The sequence below is a fragment of the Panthera tigris genome, chromosome C2, assembly GCF_018350195.1.
Source record: "Panthera tigris isolate Pti1 chromosome C2, P.tigris_Pti1_mat1.1, whole genome shotgun sequence".
NCBI lineage: Eukaryota > Metazoa > Chordata > Mammalia > Carnivora > Felidae > Panthera > Panthera tigris.
In genome coordinates, this window is record NC_056668.1 from 13,615,232 (window position 1) to 13,630,986 (window position 15,755).

The window sequence follows — 15,755 nt, forward strand, 5'->3', positions numbered from 1 at the left end:
TTTACCTTTCTTTTTTGTGTTCTGTTCCTCTGCTCGTATACAATAGTTATGTTCATAATGATTTTGTGTAGACACTGGAAGCCATTGAGGATTCCATTTATTTCAAGAGTGCTTACCTTTACTCAGGGAGCACAGAGTAGCTGCTTTATTTTATTTAGTTTTTTTGGAGAGGAGATTTCAGAAGAAAAACATTTTAACCTCGACGAATTTTTCCTCACTCCTTTGATCACTTTGGGTGCGCTTTGCATTCGTTTCCTAGCGTGGGAGTCCCAGGATACATTGGGCTGTGGTTTCAACCATGTAATAGCGGCCTTAACAGTCTTTGTTTGTTATGCCAACATCTGGGTCACTTGAACATTGACATCTATGGATTGTCTTTTCTCTTGAGAATTGCTTAGCTTTTCTTGGTTCTTTGGAATACATCGTGGACATTTTAAGTATTATATCGGGAGACCCCAAGTCCTGTTAAAATCACCCGGAAAATGTTGGTCTTTTCTTTTTTCGCTGTTTTGGCAGGTAATCAGCCTGGCAAGGTTCAGATGACAAGTTCTGCCTCCCCTTTGGTGGGTGGTGGCTCCAGTGTCACTTTGGTCTCACTTGTCCCCCACATGTGCCGCTGGCTCATCTGGGACGTGGGCTGTGGTTTGTATCATAATTCAGTTCTCAAAGCCTTTGCCGTCTTGCTTTGGGTCAGTCCGAGGCATGTGCCTCTGAGGGGTGAGCCCGGAACTCATGTGCGTTTATACGCAGCATGAGTGGGTTTGCTTCTCCGCCTCTCTGTTCTCTGAGATCCCCCTCACTCCTTTGGTTTCAGGGACCACTTACCTTGGTTCTCTGGCCAGAACAGCCGGGCATGTCCTGAGAATTTTTGCTTCGCCTGTGTCTGGGTATGCTGGGTGAACGCCTTCTGGGCAAGGCTAGGAGAGAAAACCAGGAAACTCACTCCCGTGTGCATGGCCTCTTCAGGTTTTGACTCCCTTCCCCAGTCTGCTTGCTTTTGCTTACACTTTGCAGTCTTTGGGTACTTGCTTTTTTCCTTTGGTCCCAAGTTTTTAGTTTTTATCAGCGAGGGAAGGGTCTGTCCTGGTGCCATATTGCATCTGAACCTTGGCTGGCACCAGACGATAGCAACTCAGTTTTGCACACGACTTTATTTATTAAGACAGAAACGCGTTGCCACTCAACTCTACCTCTCAGTTCAACCTCATTTTAGACCATTGGTCTGTGTTTGCTTTGTATTTCCTAATAATAGATGCTAGATGATGCTCAGTGCATGCTTATTTCTTATTGCCTAATTTGTGGAAACTTATATTAGAATGTTTTCAATGGCTTTCAGCTGTAAAAGCAGATTTTAGGGGTGCCTGGGTGGCTCAGTCAGTTGAGCGTCCGACTTCAGCTCAGGTCATGATCTCACAGTTCACGAGTTCGAGCCCCGCGTCGGGCTCTGTGCTGACAGCTCGGAGCCCGGAGCCTGCTTCGGATTCTGTGTCTCCCTCTCTCTCTGCCCCTAACCCACTCGCATTCTGTCTCTGTCTCTCTCAAAAATAAATAAACGTTAAAAAAAATTTTTAATGTTTCATTTTGCAGAACTCTCACTTTTAAACAAAAATTTCGTTTAACCACAATATTTCAGGTAAGGCTTTGTTTTTTCCATTTGGAAATAATCACAGGTTCAGAGGAACTCGTATACTGAAAGTATACCCTTCACCTAGTGTCCCCTGATGGTTGACTCTTAAATAATTAGAGTAAACTATCAAAGCCAGGAGTTTGACTTTTTTTTTTCAATGTACACATGTAGTTATAAGTTTAAGCAGGCTAATAAATTGAAAAAAGCAGTCCTTAAGAAAGGACCACTTAGCTGATGAATGTATGAACCACCCTAATGACCATACTTCTTGATAAAGTTCCTTAAGATACCTTTTCACTGTGTATTTAATTGGGTGGATTTACAGGAATTTGCAGTGATTACTTAAAAAATTAAATTGATCATATTAAGAGACAGATCGTGGTGTTGGAGAGTCACGTTCCCTTTAGCGCCCTTGAGCTCAGACCCTGAGAATCTCGGTTTTCTGACCCTGTCGGAATGACCCCTGCCTGTGGCCCCACTCTGTCGCCCATGCCCCCATTGTGTCTGGATCATCTTAGGCTGAGCTGTCCTGCACTGTCCACCCACACAATGGGGAGGGGTATCCTCTTGACTCTTGAGCCTTTCCCTAAACCCCTGCAAGGTCCTCTCTTAGAAGAGGACGCAGCTATGAATTGAGGACAAGAATTAAGTGACATGAGGCAGGTGCCAGGCCTTCATTCTTTGGCCAGGTAATTGGGGGATGAGGGGAGCACGGTGGGGCAGGGTCGAATGGTCTGGGATGAGGGACCTACACAGGTCTTCAGGTGGAAGGGACACAGAGCAACAGGCACGTTGAAGACTGGAGTGTCTTCAAGGCACCCTGGTGGGAGAGGCCAGCGTGTTTAAGTCTGATGTGTGTTTTCTCTAGTCCACACTGTGGTATTTTTACCCAGTGTGTGTGGTGTTAACATTCACACCTACATTTTATTGTGGTTGTAGGAGTTGTTGCATCCTAGGTGAAAGTTCATTTTATCATTCATTCATTCATTCATTCATTCAGTATTTTTCCACTGAGCACCTTACACCTTTTACCTTTCAGGCAATGTTCTAGGCACTGAGGATACAGCAGTAAACAAGGCAAAACTTTCAGCTTTCCTGAAGCTTAGGCTGTAGTGGGGAAGGATAGAGGATAAAAAAAGATAAGTGAAATACATTGTTAACCACTGTGATAAATTCTAAGGAGGAAGAGAAAAACAAAGAAGAGGGATAAGGATTGAGGTCTGCAGGAGGGGTTGTCATTTTGGGTAGAGAGGCCAGGAAAGGTCACCCTGAGAAGGCAGCATTTGAGTCAGAATTACAATGAACTGGAGCGTGAGCCTGGTAGATGCCTGAGAGAAGGAGAGTTATGGGTAGAAGGAAGAGCATGGGCAAAGGCCCTGGGGCAGGCTAGAGTAGCCAGAACTTAGACCTTTGAAAAGAAAGTGTGAGAGAGGTTTAAATACTGAGATTTATTCTTGTAATAAAATCTTACCCAGCACCTCCTGCTTAATACCCCTCCCACTGCCCCCTGAAAGTGCAAGCTGTTAGGAACCACTAACATTCTACATAAGGAAGTGATAGTTTTAATGAGTTTAAAACTGGTGATGGTTTCTGGTTTGAGATTGAGTACTCCTTTTTTTTCCCTGACGCTCCTCTTTTTAATTTCTATCCTGGCTTTTGCATTTCAGTCTCACCTTAATTTTTCTTCTCTTACCTGCTGATGGTGCCATGATCACGTTGGTGAGGTGCCCTTTGCTTTTGTTACTAAAACGCATGAATGTTTACTGACTCCTTGTCTCGAGTCGAACCCTTCTAGCCTCCATAGAGGCCACCAAGAAATTGAAAGCCACTTTTCTGCCCTGAAGTTGCTTCCTGCTTCACAGGAACAAAGCTGGTGCAAATGTAAAATACAAATTGGGTGTTTGTTTGTTTGTTTGTTTGTTTGTTTGAAATGAAAATAAACGATAGGGTTAAACCGAGAACAGGGAGGTACTCAGATAGTGGAAGTAGCTGGCATTTTACATTTGTACATGAAAAGGATTGGGCCACATTCTGGGGGTTGACTCTGGCAGGGGGTGGGGGGTTGTCCCTGCAAGGGGAGATTGTGTCTGTCAGATGCAAGGAGCAGTTTCAAGTTTTCATGCTTCTGTTATTTCTGAGTCCTCCACCAAGGCCACATGGGCCCTCGTGGTTGTCACCGACCTTTCTGGAAAAGCTTTCCAACCAAGGGCTATTGCAGCAGTCCCTAGAAACGGATTGTTCTTTAGCAGCCTCAGACTTCCTGCTGACTCTGTGTAGGTCATCCCCTGAGAATTTCTCTTGGTAGGATTTAGGAGATTTGGCATTCATCTCTAAATTCTAGTTCTGAAGATAAAAATGGCTTCTTTCCTACCTTGGCTGGCTGAAAAGAATCTTGCTCCTAAAAATGCTATTAATATAACAGGACCCGTCACGATGATGCATGGAGACGCTGTAATTCTTGAAGGTTGGGCCCATTTCCTTTAGGAAACCTCTCCTGAGGCTTTTAACTTGATTACTCTTCTCTTGGCAGAAACAAGCCTAACCAAAAATTTGTTGTCGGGAATATGTCTGTCAATTTATATTTGCACGCTTTTGATACGTATGGTAGAGGAGAGTCCCCCTGGTGGGCCTGAGGTGTGAGGTGACAATTTGGCTTTTCTCTCATTCACTTTTTCCACAGTCATTCTTCCCTGCTTTTAAACTTAAATCTCTGTGATTCTTAAAATGGAACCATGGCTAACACTTGTTCTGAGCTCTGTATTATTTATTGGTAAACCATAGATACATAGATACATCCAGGGATCTTAACGTCTATTAAAAAAAAAAAAACCTCTAAGAAATTAGTCATGGCTTTTAGTTATGGAAATGTTTATTTGTTTTACTTTAAAAATGCAGCACATGATATTCTTTGGACTCTAGATCCCATAAATGGTCGTGTTTGGACAGTTGATCTGTTTCTTTTCCCTCCAGTGAGTTGAGGTTTTTTTTTTTTCTTTTCTTTTCTTCTTAAAGATGCCAGTCAGAGAGGCATGAGTTTAACTGCTTTGAAATATACTTACTGCCAGTAAAAAGGAGATCCTCCTTCTTGGAAAGTTCCCTCTGAGAATCATATGATGTGTGACCTGGTAGGGAATATTCCAGTGTGGGAATAGCTTAACATCTGGTGCCTGTATGAGTTACCTATGAACTCACTGGAACATGAAATGGAGGTTTTCTCTTCCTGTTGCCACTTTCGTTTCCGTGATGATGCGCTTGTGGCGGCCAATGCAGTGTTTCAGACAGAACAGTGAGATTAGGGAATGATTCTGGATCAATGTGAACGTGTATTATTATAGTCCAGGGCATTCCAAGCTGTTTGTCGTGGTCGTAAGGGAATTCATTCTCCATTTCCCCCTGGTGCCTTTCACTTTTATTGTGTGCCTTCCCGGGGCTACAGTATCAGTTTCACGAGAGTAGGGAATGTGTCTCTTTTGTTCTCTGTTGTATCTCTGGCTTCAAGAACATGGTAGGTGCTCAGTGTATATTTTCTGAATGAATGTGTAGGTGGTTGGAAAAATCAACTCAGGAATATGTCCAGCTACTATATTTTTCTTCTTTCCATTCTGGCCACTTTTATGTGTATATCCCGAGTGCCTACAATTTGAATGGTACAGAGAAAGAGCAAAGCAAGGAGAATAGGCCAATGGAGTCACAATCGCTGAGCTTGGAAGGTTTGTCTCTTTCCTATGGTGGATAAGGCCACCAGGTCAGTGCGAGAGACTGGAGAAATGTTAAGGAAGGACTTGGATTAACCTGGGCAGCCCCAAAAGGCGGAATCACATTTAGTGGTTTCATGATGTGAATGTCTGTTTGCAGGCACTCTGTGCCAGATCAATGTTCTCAATTTGGATTTGCTGCCAGAAATAAACCCAATGGTCTGCTGCTAAGCAGAGAGCGGGGTTTCTATTTTCTTCTGCCCGCACCCCTTCCCAAACACCGCAAGTTAAGGTTTTCAGAATGCTGTGGAATTTAAGGTAAAAAAAAAAAATGATAATAAAAAGCAGCAAGCCCGTTTTCCTTTTTGACTTTGAAAAACTAGGAGGAGTTGATCGGACTTACATCTTGAGTTTTCCCAGTTCTGATTGATTTTTGAAGTCTGAATCAAGCAGACCCATCGGGAGGGAGGGGGTTATCACATGCACCTGTGAGTTTTGTTAACTGTTGTTTGAAATACGGGTAGTTTCAAGCAGAAAGTGACGCATTTGCCCAACCCCTCGGTTTGTGCTCTCGGGGTTTGAGAACTTTGTTACGTATAGAGTTTAGGGCTGGTAGCCTCATGGAGGCAGCACGGTGGCAGGTTCCCCATAGGCAGCTGCCCTCTGGACAAAGACGAGTTTCATTGTCTGAACATCTTGCTGAGGCTCCTCTCACACATCTCGGGAGGGCCCATCTCAGTGGATGACGCTGGTTCTCACCTGCCACCGGGTAAGAGACCGAGCACCTGCCGGGTGGGTAGAGAGAGGTGGGTACGCTGTGACCTGCCAAGCTGTCTGCCCGCCCTGCACCCTGAGTTCTTTTCTGTTGAACTGCCCGTACCCATTGGTGACTCAATTATCCCCTCCTTTTTCCCCCCTCCCCCTCTCCCCCCCCCCCCATGCTACAGACCATAAAACCATGGGAAACGCAGAAAGTCAAAATGTAGAGCATGAGTTTTATGGAGAAAAGCATGCCAGCCTGGGCCGCAAGCACACGTCGCGCTCCCTGCGCCTGTCGCACAAGGCGCGGCGGACGAGGCACGCGTCCTCGGGGAAGGTGATCCACAGGAACTCCGAAGTGAGCACGCGGTCCAGCAGCACGCCCAGCATCCCCCAGTCTCTGGCCGAAAATGGCCTGGAGCCCTTCTCCCAAGAAGGCGCCCTGGAGGACTTCGGCAGCCCCATCTGGGTGGACCGAGTGGATATGGGCCTGAGACCCGTGTCGTACACCGACTCTTCCGTCGCTCCCAGCGTAGACAGCAGCATCGTCCTCACAGCCGCCTCTGTGCAGAGCATGCCAGACTCGGAGGAGAGCAGGCTTTACGGGGATGACGCTGCGTACTTGGCTGACGGGGGCAGGAGGCAGCGTCCCTATACATCCAATGGGCCCGCTTTCATGGAGACGGCGAGCTTTAAGAAGAAGCGCTCCAAATCTGCAGACATCTGGCGGGAGGACAGCCTGGAATTCTCACTCTCCGATCTGAGCCAAGAACATTTAACAAGCAACGAAGAAATCTTGGTTTCCACTGAAGAGAAAGACTGTGAGGAGGCTCGGGGGATGGAACCCCGGGCGAGTCCGCGGCGGCTCAGCGCCTGTCAGCGTGCCAATTCCCTGGGTGACTTGTACGCTCAGAAAAACTCCGGGGTGACGGCAAATGGGGGGCCAAGGAGCAAATTTGCAGGCTACTGTCGGAATCTGGTGTCTGATATCCCCGAGCTTGCAAACCATAAGATGCCACCGGCTGCTGCTGAAGAGTCTGTACCGTACAGTAATTACAACACACTCCCCTGTAGGAAATCTCACTGTCTTTCCGAAGGTGCCACCAACCCACAAATTAGCCATAGCAACAGCATGCAAGGCAGAAGAGCAAAAACAACTCAGGTAAAGTGACCGAAGTCTGTTTCCATGTTTTGGAGTCGGTGCATGACTTTTAGTGCATGATTGTGCTCCCGCGAGATTCCCGTCTCTTAGTGGCTTGTGCCCTGTTTGCCCGGTGGCTGCTGCAGGTGGTACCGCTTTCCCCGAGGGCTGGCCTCACCTCTGCTTCGCCCCGCTTCCTGTTCCGTGGGCGGGGGTGGGATGAAGGAAGGAGTGTGTGTTTGGGGGGGGGGGGGTGATGTGGCGGGAGTGAGAATAAAGCTGCTAAGTTCTTACTGGGAAGCGACTGCCTGTCCAACTCCGATCTGCCGCAGCAGCTCGCTGGTTCTGAGCTTCCTTCCTCTCCCCGGACAGATGGGCATGGTGGGCTGCGGCCTCTTACAGCTCCTGTCTCCAGCACCGCAGGTGGGAAGGGGTTAGTCGGAAGCTCCTTTGAGGAGGCATTTTCGACTCAGGGCGGGCTCTGGTCATTTGTCAACTTCTCTCGGAGGTTGGCAGCCTTCCTGCCTTACCAGGAGCCATTTCAATTTCCTGTTCCTTGCGATGCTGGCCAGCCCTGTCTCTGGAGGGAGGTGTAGCGGAAGGAATAACACGGGCGGGCTCCAGTTCCTACTCTGCAGCCAACTAGTTGTGTGACCTTGGGCAAACCCTGCCTTCTAGTTGCTCCTCTGAAAAATGGGAGTGAAAATGCTCAACTTGCCTGCCAGGGGGTCTAGGGCACGAGAGGGTGGGTGGGAAGACATTTGTCAAGGGTTTTTAAGAAGTGTCTTGCTAACGGAAAGAGGACTCCCCACCTTAACCGGTAATGATACCCACACGAGCATAAGGACCTGTCAAGCCCTCCTGCTTGGACCAGGTGGGACCAGAGTCCTCTTCTGGTCCTGCTGTGCCCCCGTAGCAGAGTTCTGGGAGGCCTGGCTTGGGTCAAGGGTAGGCTCGTGGTTTGCAGGATGGGGCTTCGGATCAGAAATCCAGATCAAGCCCATTTGCGTCGAAAGGCATGTCAGCCACCAGGGTGACCGGCTAACGGCAGTGCGGTCTGCCGGGGAACAGCAGGTGCCCTCTGACCCGACCAGTGGTCGGTGTACCTCTGGTACTGCTCCCGTGCGAGCAAAACAGGCATTTCAAGGTGAAGTTCTCTCGGAAAGGGGGTCTAAGTATGATGGGCAGATGGTGGAGAACCTAAGGAAGGAGACAAAGAAAATTGGCGTCAGACTCTCTGTGTTCTTGCTGGAGAGCAGATTTTTTTAAGTGTTCAAAATCTCAGGTTGCTAATTTTATCTTGGAATTTTATTTTTTAAATAAAAAAAATTTTTTTAAGTTTATTTTTTGAGAGGGACCGGGACAGCATGAATGGGGGAGGGGCACAGAGAGAATTCCAAGCTGGCTCTGCTCTGTCAGTACAGAGCCTGATGGGGGGCTTGAACCCACAAAACCATGAGACCACGACCTGAGCCGAAATGGAGAGTCGTGTGCTTAACCGACCGAGCCTCCCAGGTTCCCCTACTTTGGAATTTTAAGTTCTCATGTATAGGTCATCAGGGGTAGTTTTGTTTTGTTTTTTCTTTTACTGCTCTAGATTTCTGTATTTAAATAATTAAAAGTTAACTGTATGTTCCTCTGGGTTTATATGAACTAAAGGGAACGTGTTTGACCTCTCCCCTCCTTTTCTTTTTAAAATTATGTTTCATTGTGGGAAAAATATACCCATAACATTTATCACGTTGACCATTTAAAAAAAAATTTTTAATGTTATTTATTTTTGACACAGAGAGAGAGAGAGAGAGAGAGAGAGAGACAGAGCATCAGCGGGGGAGGGGCAGAGAGAGAGGGAGACACAGAATCAGAGGCAGGCTCCGGGCTCTGTGTTGTCAGCACAGAGCCCGACGTGGGGCTCGAACCCACAGACCATGAGATCATGACCTGAGCCGAAGTTGGACGCTCAACCGACTGAGCCACTCAGGCGCCCCACCATGCTGACCGTTTTTAAGTGTCCAGTGCGCTGGCATTAAGTCCCTCCACACTGCTGTGCGGCCATCACCACCATCCATCTCCAGAACCCTTTCCGTATTGCAAAACTGAAGCCCAGTACCCAACCTCTCTCCTCACCCCCAACCCCCGCCCAGCCCCGGGCAACCAGCATTCTATTTTGCATCTCTGAATTTGACTACTATAGGGACCTCATATAAGTGGAATCATGTAGTATTTGCCTTTTTTGTGATTGACGTCTTTCCTTTAGCATCATGCCCTCAAGGTTCATGCATTGTTGTAGCACATGTCAGAACTTCCTTCCTTCCTTGTTTTTTTTTTTTTAGATTTTTAAAAATGTTTGTTTATTTTTGAGAGAGAGAGAGAGACACACACACAGAATCCAAAGCAGGCTCCAGGCTCTGAGCTGTCAGCACAGAGCCCAACGCAGGGCTCGAACTCACGAACCGTGCGATCATGACCTCAGCCGAAGTCGGATGCTCCACTGAGTGAGCCACACAGAGCTGATACAAAGAGATGGTCTGCCGGCCTTCAGAGTTCAGAGAAGGGGAACATCACCTGTGACTGTCCCCTTTCCCTGGAACAGTGCCACGGTAGCGCATATTCTGTGTGGGATTTGAGAGGCACGCCTGGCCGTATTCTGGCTCCGGGTCTCCACTGCAGGGGACGGCTGGACCCTCTGCCTCACCCCACACCCCGCGGGTGGGGCTTTGAGCCTTTGAGTCACGGCCGACTGCACCCAAAAGAGAGGGGCAGAGCGGTTCTCTCCTTCAGAGCGGGTGCCACTGAAAGCGCTCACGTGTAATTGTTCTATGACGTCTCCATCTTTGGCTTGTCGCCTTCTAAAATCGTTAATATATGGAAGTGAGATCATCTGAATGTGGTCTCATAAAGTCACTGCTTAGGCAGCTTAATGTAATGCAGAGTGCAACAGACGAGGCGTCCTGACGACTCCATTTACATCCTGGCTCACTCCTCACTGACCGGTGACCTTGGGCAAGTCTCTCCATCTTGCGTGCACCACGGGCTCCTTCTCTGTCCAGGGTGAGTGCCGCCAGCCTCGGACAGGACCACTAGGAGAACCAAATGGGATACTGCGTATGGAAACCTTTGGCGGAGTCTGTAAAACAAACGGAAGTATTATTTTCGTATTGACTTTATATGTTGAGTGAGGATCTTTAATGACTTGAAACAAACCCCAGAATTATGCACAACACTATCCCTCCGCCCACGCTTCCTAGTCTAAGTTTGGCGTGTTCATCCAACGCGATTTCTTGAGAACCCACTATGTTCCAAACAGTGTATTTTAAGAGACGGTGGGTGTGGAAGCTTCCTTGAAAAGAATTCTTTTTTTGTTCTTTTTTGTGTTGTTGTTGTTGGTAAAAGTTTCTGACCCAGGGGATCTCTCCAGCGTGCTTGGATCATAGACATTAAAGTCGCCTCATCTGCCCTGGTGATGTAGTTGAATCTGGAATTGTCTGTCAGCAATTTGACTCCCCAGAAAGAAGAGTTTCTGGCAGACATTTGGCCCCAGAGCATGGCCTCTGAGCCTGGGATAAAATATGTTTTATCTGAAATAATGCGAACAACTTAATTTGATTTGAAAATGATTGAAAAAGAGTTTTTGACCGTTTTCCCTGTTTTTGTATTTGTTCAGTAGTTGGATGTGTTACTAAAACATGAGGCACTGGAGTGCATGTTTAGGTTTTAAAAAGTGACACATGTCATATGTCTGCTGCACAGTGAGTGCTGAGGAGTTATTTGTTTAATTCAGTATGTTTGAGAGTATGTGTGTGTGTGTGTGTGTGTGTGTGTGTGTGCGCATGCACCATGCCTAAAAATTTGTCTTGCGAATCAGTTTGGTATTCATTTGTTGGGAGGGTTTACCCACACCACTTAAAGCAGAGTTTACTTGTATTGATTTCTGCAGAAATACAGAGGAAACTGCCCCTTGATTTAATTGATGCATTACCGGTCTTTCGGACTGAACTTTTACCGTCTTGATAATTCCTGTGGTTAACAGAGTTGGGGCAGCCTGGTGTCACGCAGAGAGGTTCTGAAATCCAGCAGATCTGAGCTTGTCCGTTTGAGCCCTGTTATCTGTTGATCGTGTAATCTAGATGGATCTCGGTGCCTCTTTAAATAGGGTAATGTGAGTTCCACACGAGAGAACGCGAAACTCCCGGCACAGTATCTTGCACACTGTACAGGCTTAGTCAATAATGATCATTAGTTGCGATGGAAAAGTTTGACTTAATATTTTAGAGCTCAGCCCTCCTCTATGCCTGAGACTTTCAGTGGGTGAGGTGGAAGGAGAAAACCGCCAACTGATGGGGCGTCTTTTAGCCAGGTTCCGTGTTTCAGAGGGAAGCTTTGGCTTGGCTCCATTGTGCATAACTTGTGAGGAGAGCTTCATTCATCCTCTTAGGAGATGAGAATGGGAGCAGCTGTACCAAGAATGTCTCAGGGAGACACAGCCTTGAGACAGCGAGGGGACGCTGCTCAGCGCCCCTTGTGGAGATGTGACGCTCTTGGTAGGTTCGTGTGTTTGTGCAGTATTTGACTACCTCAGTGTTCCCAGAAATCCTTCATACTGTAGTATGGAGTGGGAACGGGGTAAGGCAAGAGAGCTCTCCACCGGTAAGACCAGAGCTTCTGGTCTCTGTGGGCCACTGGCAGGGATTCATTTCAGCCTGATTTCCAGCTCACAGATCACCTCTGTGTCCAGCCCCCTTGCTTTTCATGGGAAGAAGTGTATGTAAAGAGATGAGGTGACAAGGTGTCCCAACTAGATGAAAATCCAGGTCTCCTGCCTCACTGACCCAGGGTCATTCTTCAGAATCCCACATCCCACGGCATGCGACCTCTCATTCTTGAACAGATTTCAACTCCTGTGTCCTCAGATTTTAAGATGAGAATCCTTAGTTCTGGTACAGAAGCAAAAAAGGGTGATTGGCTGAAAAGAACACAGGAATATCCACCCCCATAGCCCGAGACGGTGGTTCCTGAGAGGTGTTCACAACAGCTTTAGAAGAAAGCTTTGCTTTCTGGTTTGGAGAAGCAAGTCACAGAATCCGTGATTTCAGCAACGTAGAGGGTACAGCATTGTCAGAAGACGATCTTGAGTTCCTTGGAAAATTGTGTTGGTGTTTAAATTTTGATTTTGCTTTCCACTTAAAAATGGCTCAGGAATAAGTATGTTCCCTGACCTCAGCATCCAAGAGATGCTTAACCTCTGGTCACAGACTCCTTTGAGAATTGTATAAAAAATTTGGATCTTTTTCTTAGAGAAACACATGGACCCCCCTTCTGCATTCAATTCCTGGGGCTCCATGGTTTCCCCAAAGTCCATCTAGAAGCTTCTGGTTAATAACCTCAGGTTAATTCTTCACAAAACAATGTATTTTCGTATAAAATTAAACAGCAACAACAACAAACCCTCCCTTCCTTCCCTTCTCCGACTGCTGTTTGGTGCTGCTTTTTTGCTTTCCCCTTGACCTTCCTCTTTTCTGGCATCTCCGTTAAGCAATGAGGTAGTTTTGAAAGCAAGCCCATCCGTGTTCGGCAAGATCTCCTTTTGGGAAGTGGGTGGGGTGAGTAGGTGGTTGAGGGGTGGGTCTGTCAGGCGTTTCAGACCCCTTTGAACTCTTAAAAAGTATGGCAGACTCCAGAAGACTTCTGTTTCTGGGTTATATGCATACATAGTTATCATATTAGAAATTGAAAAAGAAAAGTAAAGAAAATGCTCGTTGAGTTGTTGTAAAATAGCCCTAATACACCCATTACGTGTTCACGCAAGTAACTTTTTATTTAAATTTCTTGTTTTTCTAAAATTTAAAAAAATTAGTGGGAAGAGAGGTGTTATTTTACATTTTGCAAACCTCTGCAGTTTCTGGCAGATAAGACCTGACAGTCGCCTATCTGCTTCTGCATTCACTCTCTTGTGATATGCTAGTTTGGTGAGGCGGTAGGGGGAAAATGTGGCCTCGCCCAGGTATTTGGAAAAGGGAGAGCCCCCGTCTACCCTGAAATGATCTAAGGATCCCTGGTCCACACTTTGAGAGCTGCTCGTTTATGCTAATGTAGGCTGGGGAAGTTCAAGCCTTTGAAATTCACATTTTTAGTTTAGTGCTTGAAGAGGAGGAACTGTGTCCCTTGATGAAAATGCTGGTTTCCTAGCATCACTGGGGAGGAGGAGGGGTTGGGATTGGGAGTTTAGCGCCCTCCCAGCCAGCCTGCTATGAAAGAGCTAAGAGGGTCTCCATGTAGCCCAAGGTAGAACTTAGGAAAGAGCCACTATAGGCTTTCCATCATCATTTGGGCCCCGTTTGCTTTGGACCACTGTTGGCAGATTATCTAAGATGGGCCGTAGGCCAGCCCATCATGTCTTTCTTAATTTGCTCTATTAAAAAAAAAAATTAAGTTAAAAATATTAAATCAAGTCTGGTTGTTCCCATAGACAACATAATCAAATGGGATTGCTTGTAGATTGCAAAGTTAAGCATGAGAAGTAGGATTGATTTGTCACCTCAGCCATAGCCGAGCATGAGCTGAACCTGGAAATGACTAAACCATTTAAATCAACCAAAATGTAATCCGCGAGAAACTGTTTTCCCTGTTCGGAGATTCTGGCAGAACATGAACAGCAGTTCATTCATTCCAAGGTGGGTTTATTTGTTTGAAGTGCCCTTGGGGATGTGTCAACAAGAAAAGGTCCCTGAGCTCTTCTGGCTAGTTCAGGGTGAAATGGGGGTGTATACGCAGAACACAATTAGCATAAGAAGCATTCAACATGCTGTGGGACGGAGAGCAGGGCCAGGAAGATGCAGTAATGGGGGACACGGGAGGCAATTTGAGACAGGGTGGTCAGGCCTGGCTCCCTCTGGAGAGCAGACTTGGGTAGAGACTCGAAGGAAAAGTGGCCACTGACTTGGAAGGTGGGAATGTGCCCTTTGTGTTTGGGGCATAGTGAAGAGGCCAGTGTGTCCGGAGCACAGCGGGGGCGGGGAAGGGGGTTGAGATGCTGCAGAGAAGATGGCCTGGCAACTGGAGGAGGGAAAGAAACCTCTTCAAGCTGTGGAAGGGAGGGGTGGGATCCGAGCCTTGAAGGGTAAGCACTCCTGAAAGCGAGAAAGGTTGGGAACGTGCGCTGCAATGACTCCTTCAGTTTCAGGTACATCCAGCGCTCCAGTGCGAGGGCTGGACATTCGCTGGGGGCTTTGAAAGGCAGGCTGAGGGGCCTTCCGTGCGCTCCTGGGAGGTTACCTAGCAGCTGGCGTGCAGGGTGCAGTGAGGAAGGATGAGGGAAGAGACAGCTTGTTGCCGAACCAGAGGTGTGGCTCTAAGAAAGGTCGCCAGGAGCCTGCGGGACCATGTGATAGATACATCGTGGGGAGGGGAAGGATGAGGGGAAGGATGACTACAGGGTTCGAGGCACCTACATAGAAACCCAGATGAAAAGAGAGAAGATGATTCACTGACGTAGACAGAAAGGCGGTCCCCGCGTTGCAGTCACCTGAAGCAACGTGCCAAGCCTTTGCCAACTTACTTCTGCCTCGCTTTTTAGCAACGGTAAAAACGTCACTTCCCGTCCTTGTGATTGAGAGAAATTTTGAGTCACTCCCATTGGGAATCATTAGAGAAAAAGGGAAGAGGTTTTGGAAACATAACAAGGTCTGGAAATTTTGCCTTGGGAAAGGGAGAAGGGGGAAATAGAGTCGGGTTTCAGAAATGCCTCAAAAGGAGTTGGGACATGTGCACGGGGACTGATAGCGGGAAGCCCAGGGGTAGAATTTACAAACTTCAGAATTAGAAATGCAAAAAGGCAGTGGACATTGGGGGTGGGGGGGGGGGGAGTCTTACAGCAATGCAAAAGTAGCACTGCAATATTTCTAGCAAATCAGGAATGGCAATTATTAGTGACAGCGACCAGGACTTATCAATCTACAGTGTAGAAAATGTCACCATTTTCTTAGGTCATTATGCTGTCGTGTGAATGTGAAAATACTTGAAAGGGGTTTCATTGGTTCGCACCAACCTTGGTCGGCCTGTTTTTCCCAGGAGCCCTTGTTTTCCACAGTTTCTTCATCAGCCACCTCTTTTCCATGTTCGTGCAGGGAGCTAGGGAGTGAGGTCAGCCAGTGCCTTCTGTCCTTGGGCTGAGATGAAAGTAAGGCTGAGGATGGAAATGAATGGTAATTAGAGTTAACACTTCAGAGAAGGTACTATGTGCTGGGCACAGTTCTAGAAACTTTTGTTGGATTAACTCCACATTATCTTATAAAGTGTCTTAAAGAATAGATGACTGTTGTTATCCCCATTTTATAGATGGGGAAACTGAGGCACAAATTGGCCCAAAGTAACTTCCCTAGGATCAGTATTGACCATACTGAGATTACCAAGGAAGAGCATACTAAGAATATACTGAGTATACCAAGGAGGGAATGCTGGGAGCCAAAGACAGTATTCATTCATGTGTGTGCATGTGTGTGTGTCTGTGGGGGGGGGGGGGTGGGTACTTACTTAC

At 47.1% G+C, this 15,755-nt stretch overlaps 1 protein-coding gene across 8 annotated transcripts in view; it reads left to right on the forward strand.

Moving 5' to 3' along the window:
- TIAM1 (TIAM Rac1 associated GEF 1) overlaps positions 1–15,755 on the forward strand; it is a 382,305-nt gene that overhangs the window by 240,928 nt on the left and 125,622 nt on the right. For 6 of the 8 annotated variants that reach the window (XM_042999074.1, XM_042999077.1, XM_015542057.2 and 3 more), the window contains one exon: positions 6,270–7,243. In XM_042999074.1, coding sequence (XP_042855008.1) covers positions 6,281–7,243 — 963 coding nt within the window. In that variant the 5' untranslated portion in view covers positions 6,270–6,280. Of the gene's footprint in view, positions 1–6,269; positions 7,244–7,503; positions 7,646–15,755 lie in introns of those variants that run through there. The other 2 variants (XM_042999079.1, XM_042999080.1) reach the window with 2 other exon arrangements.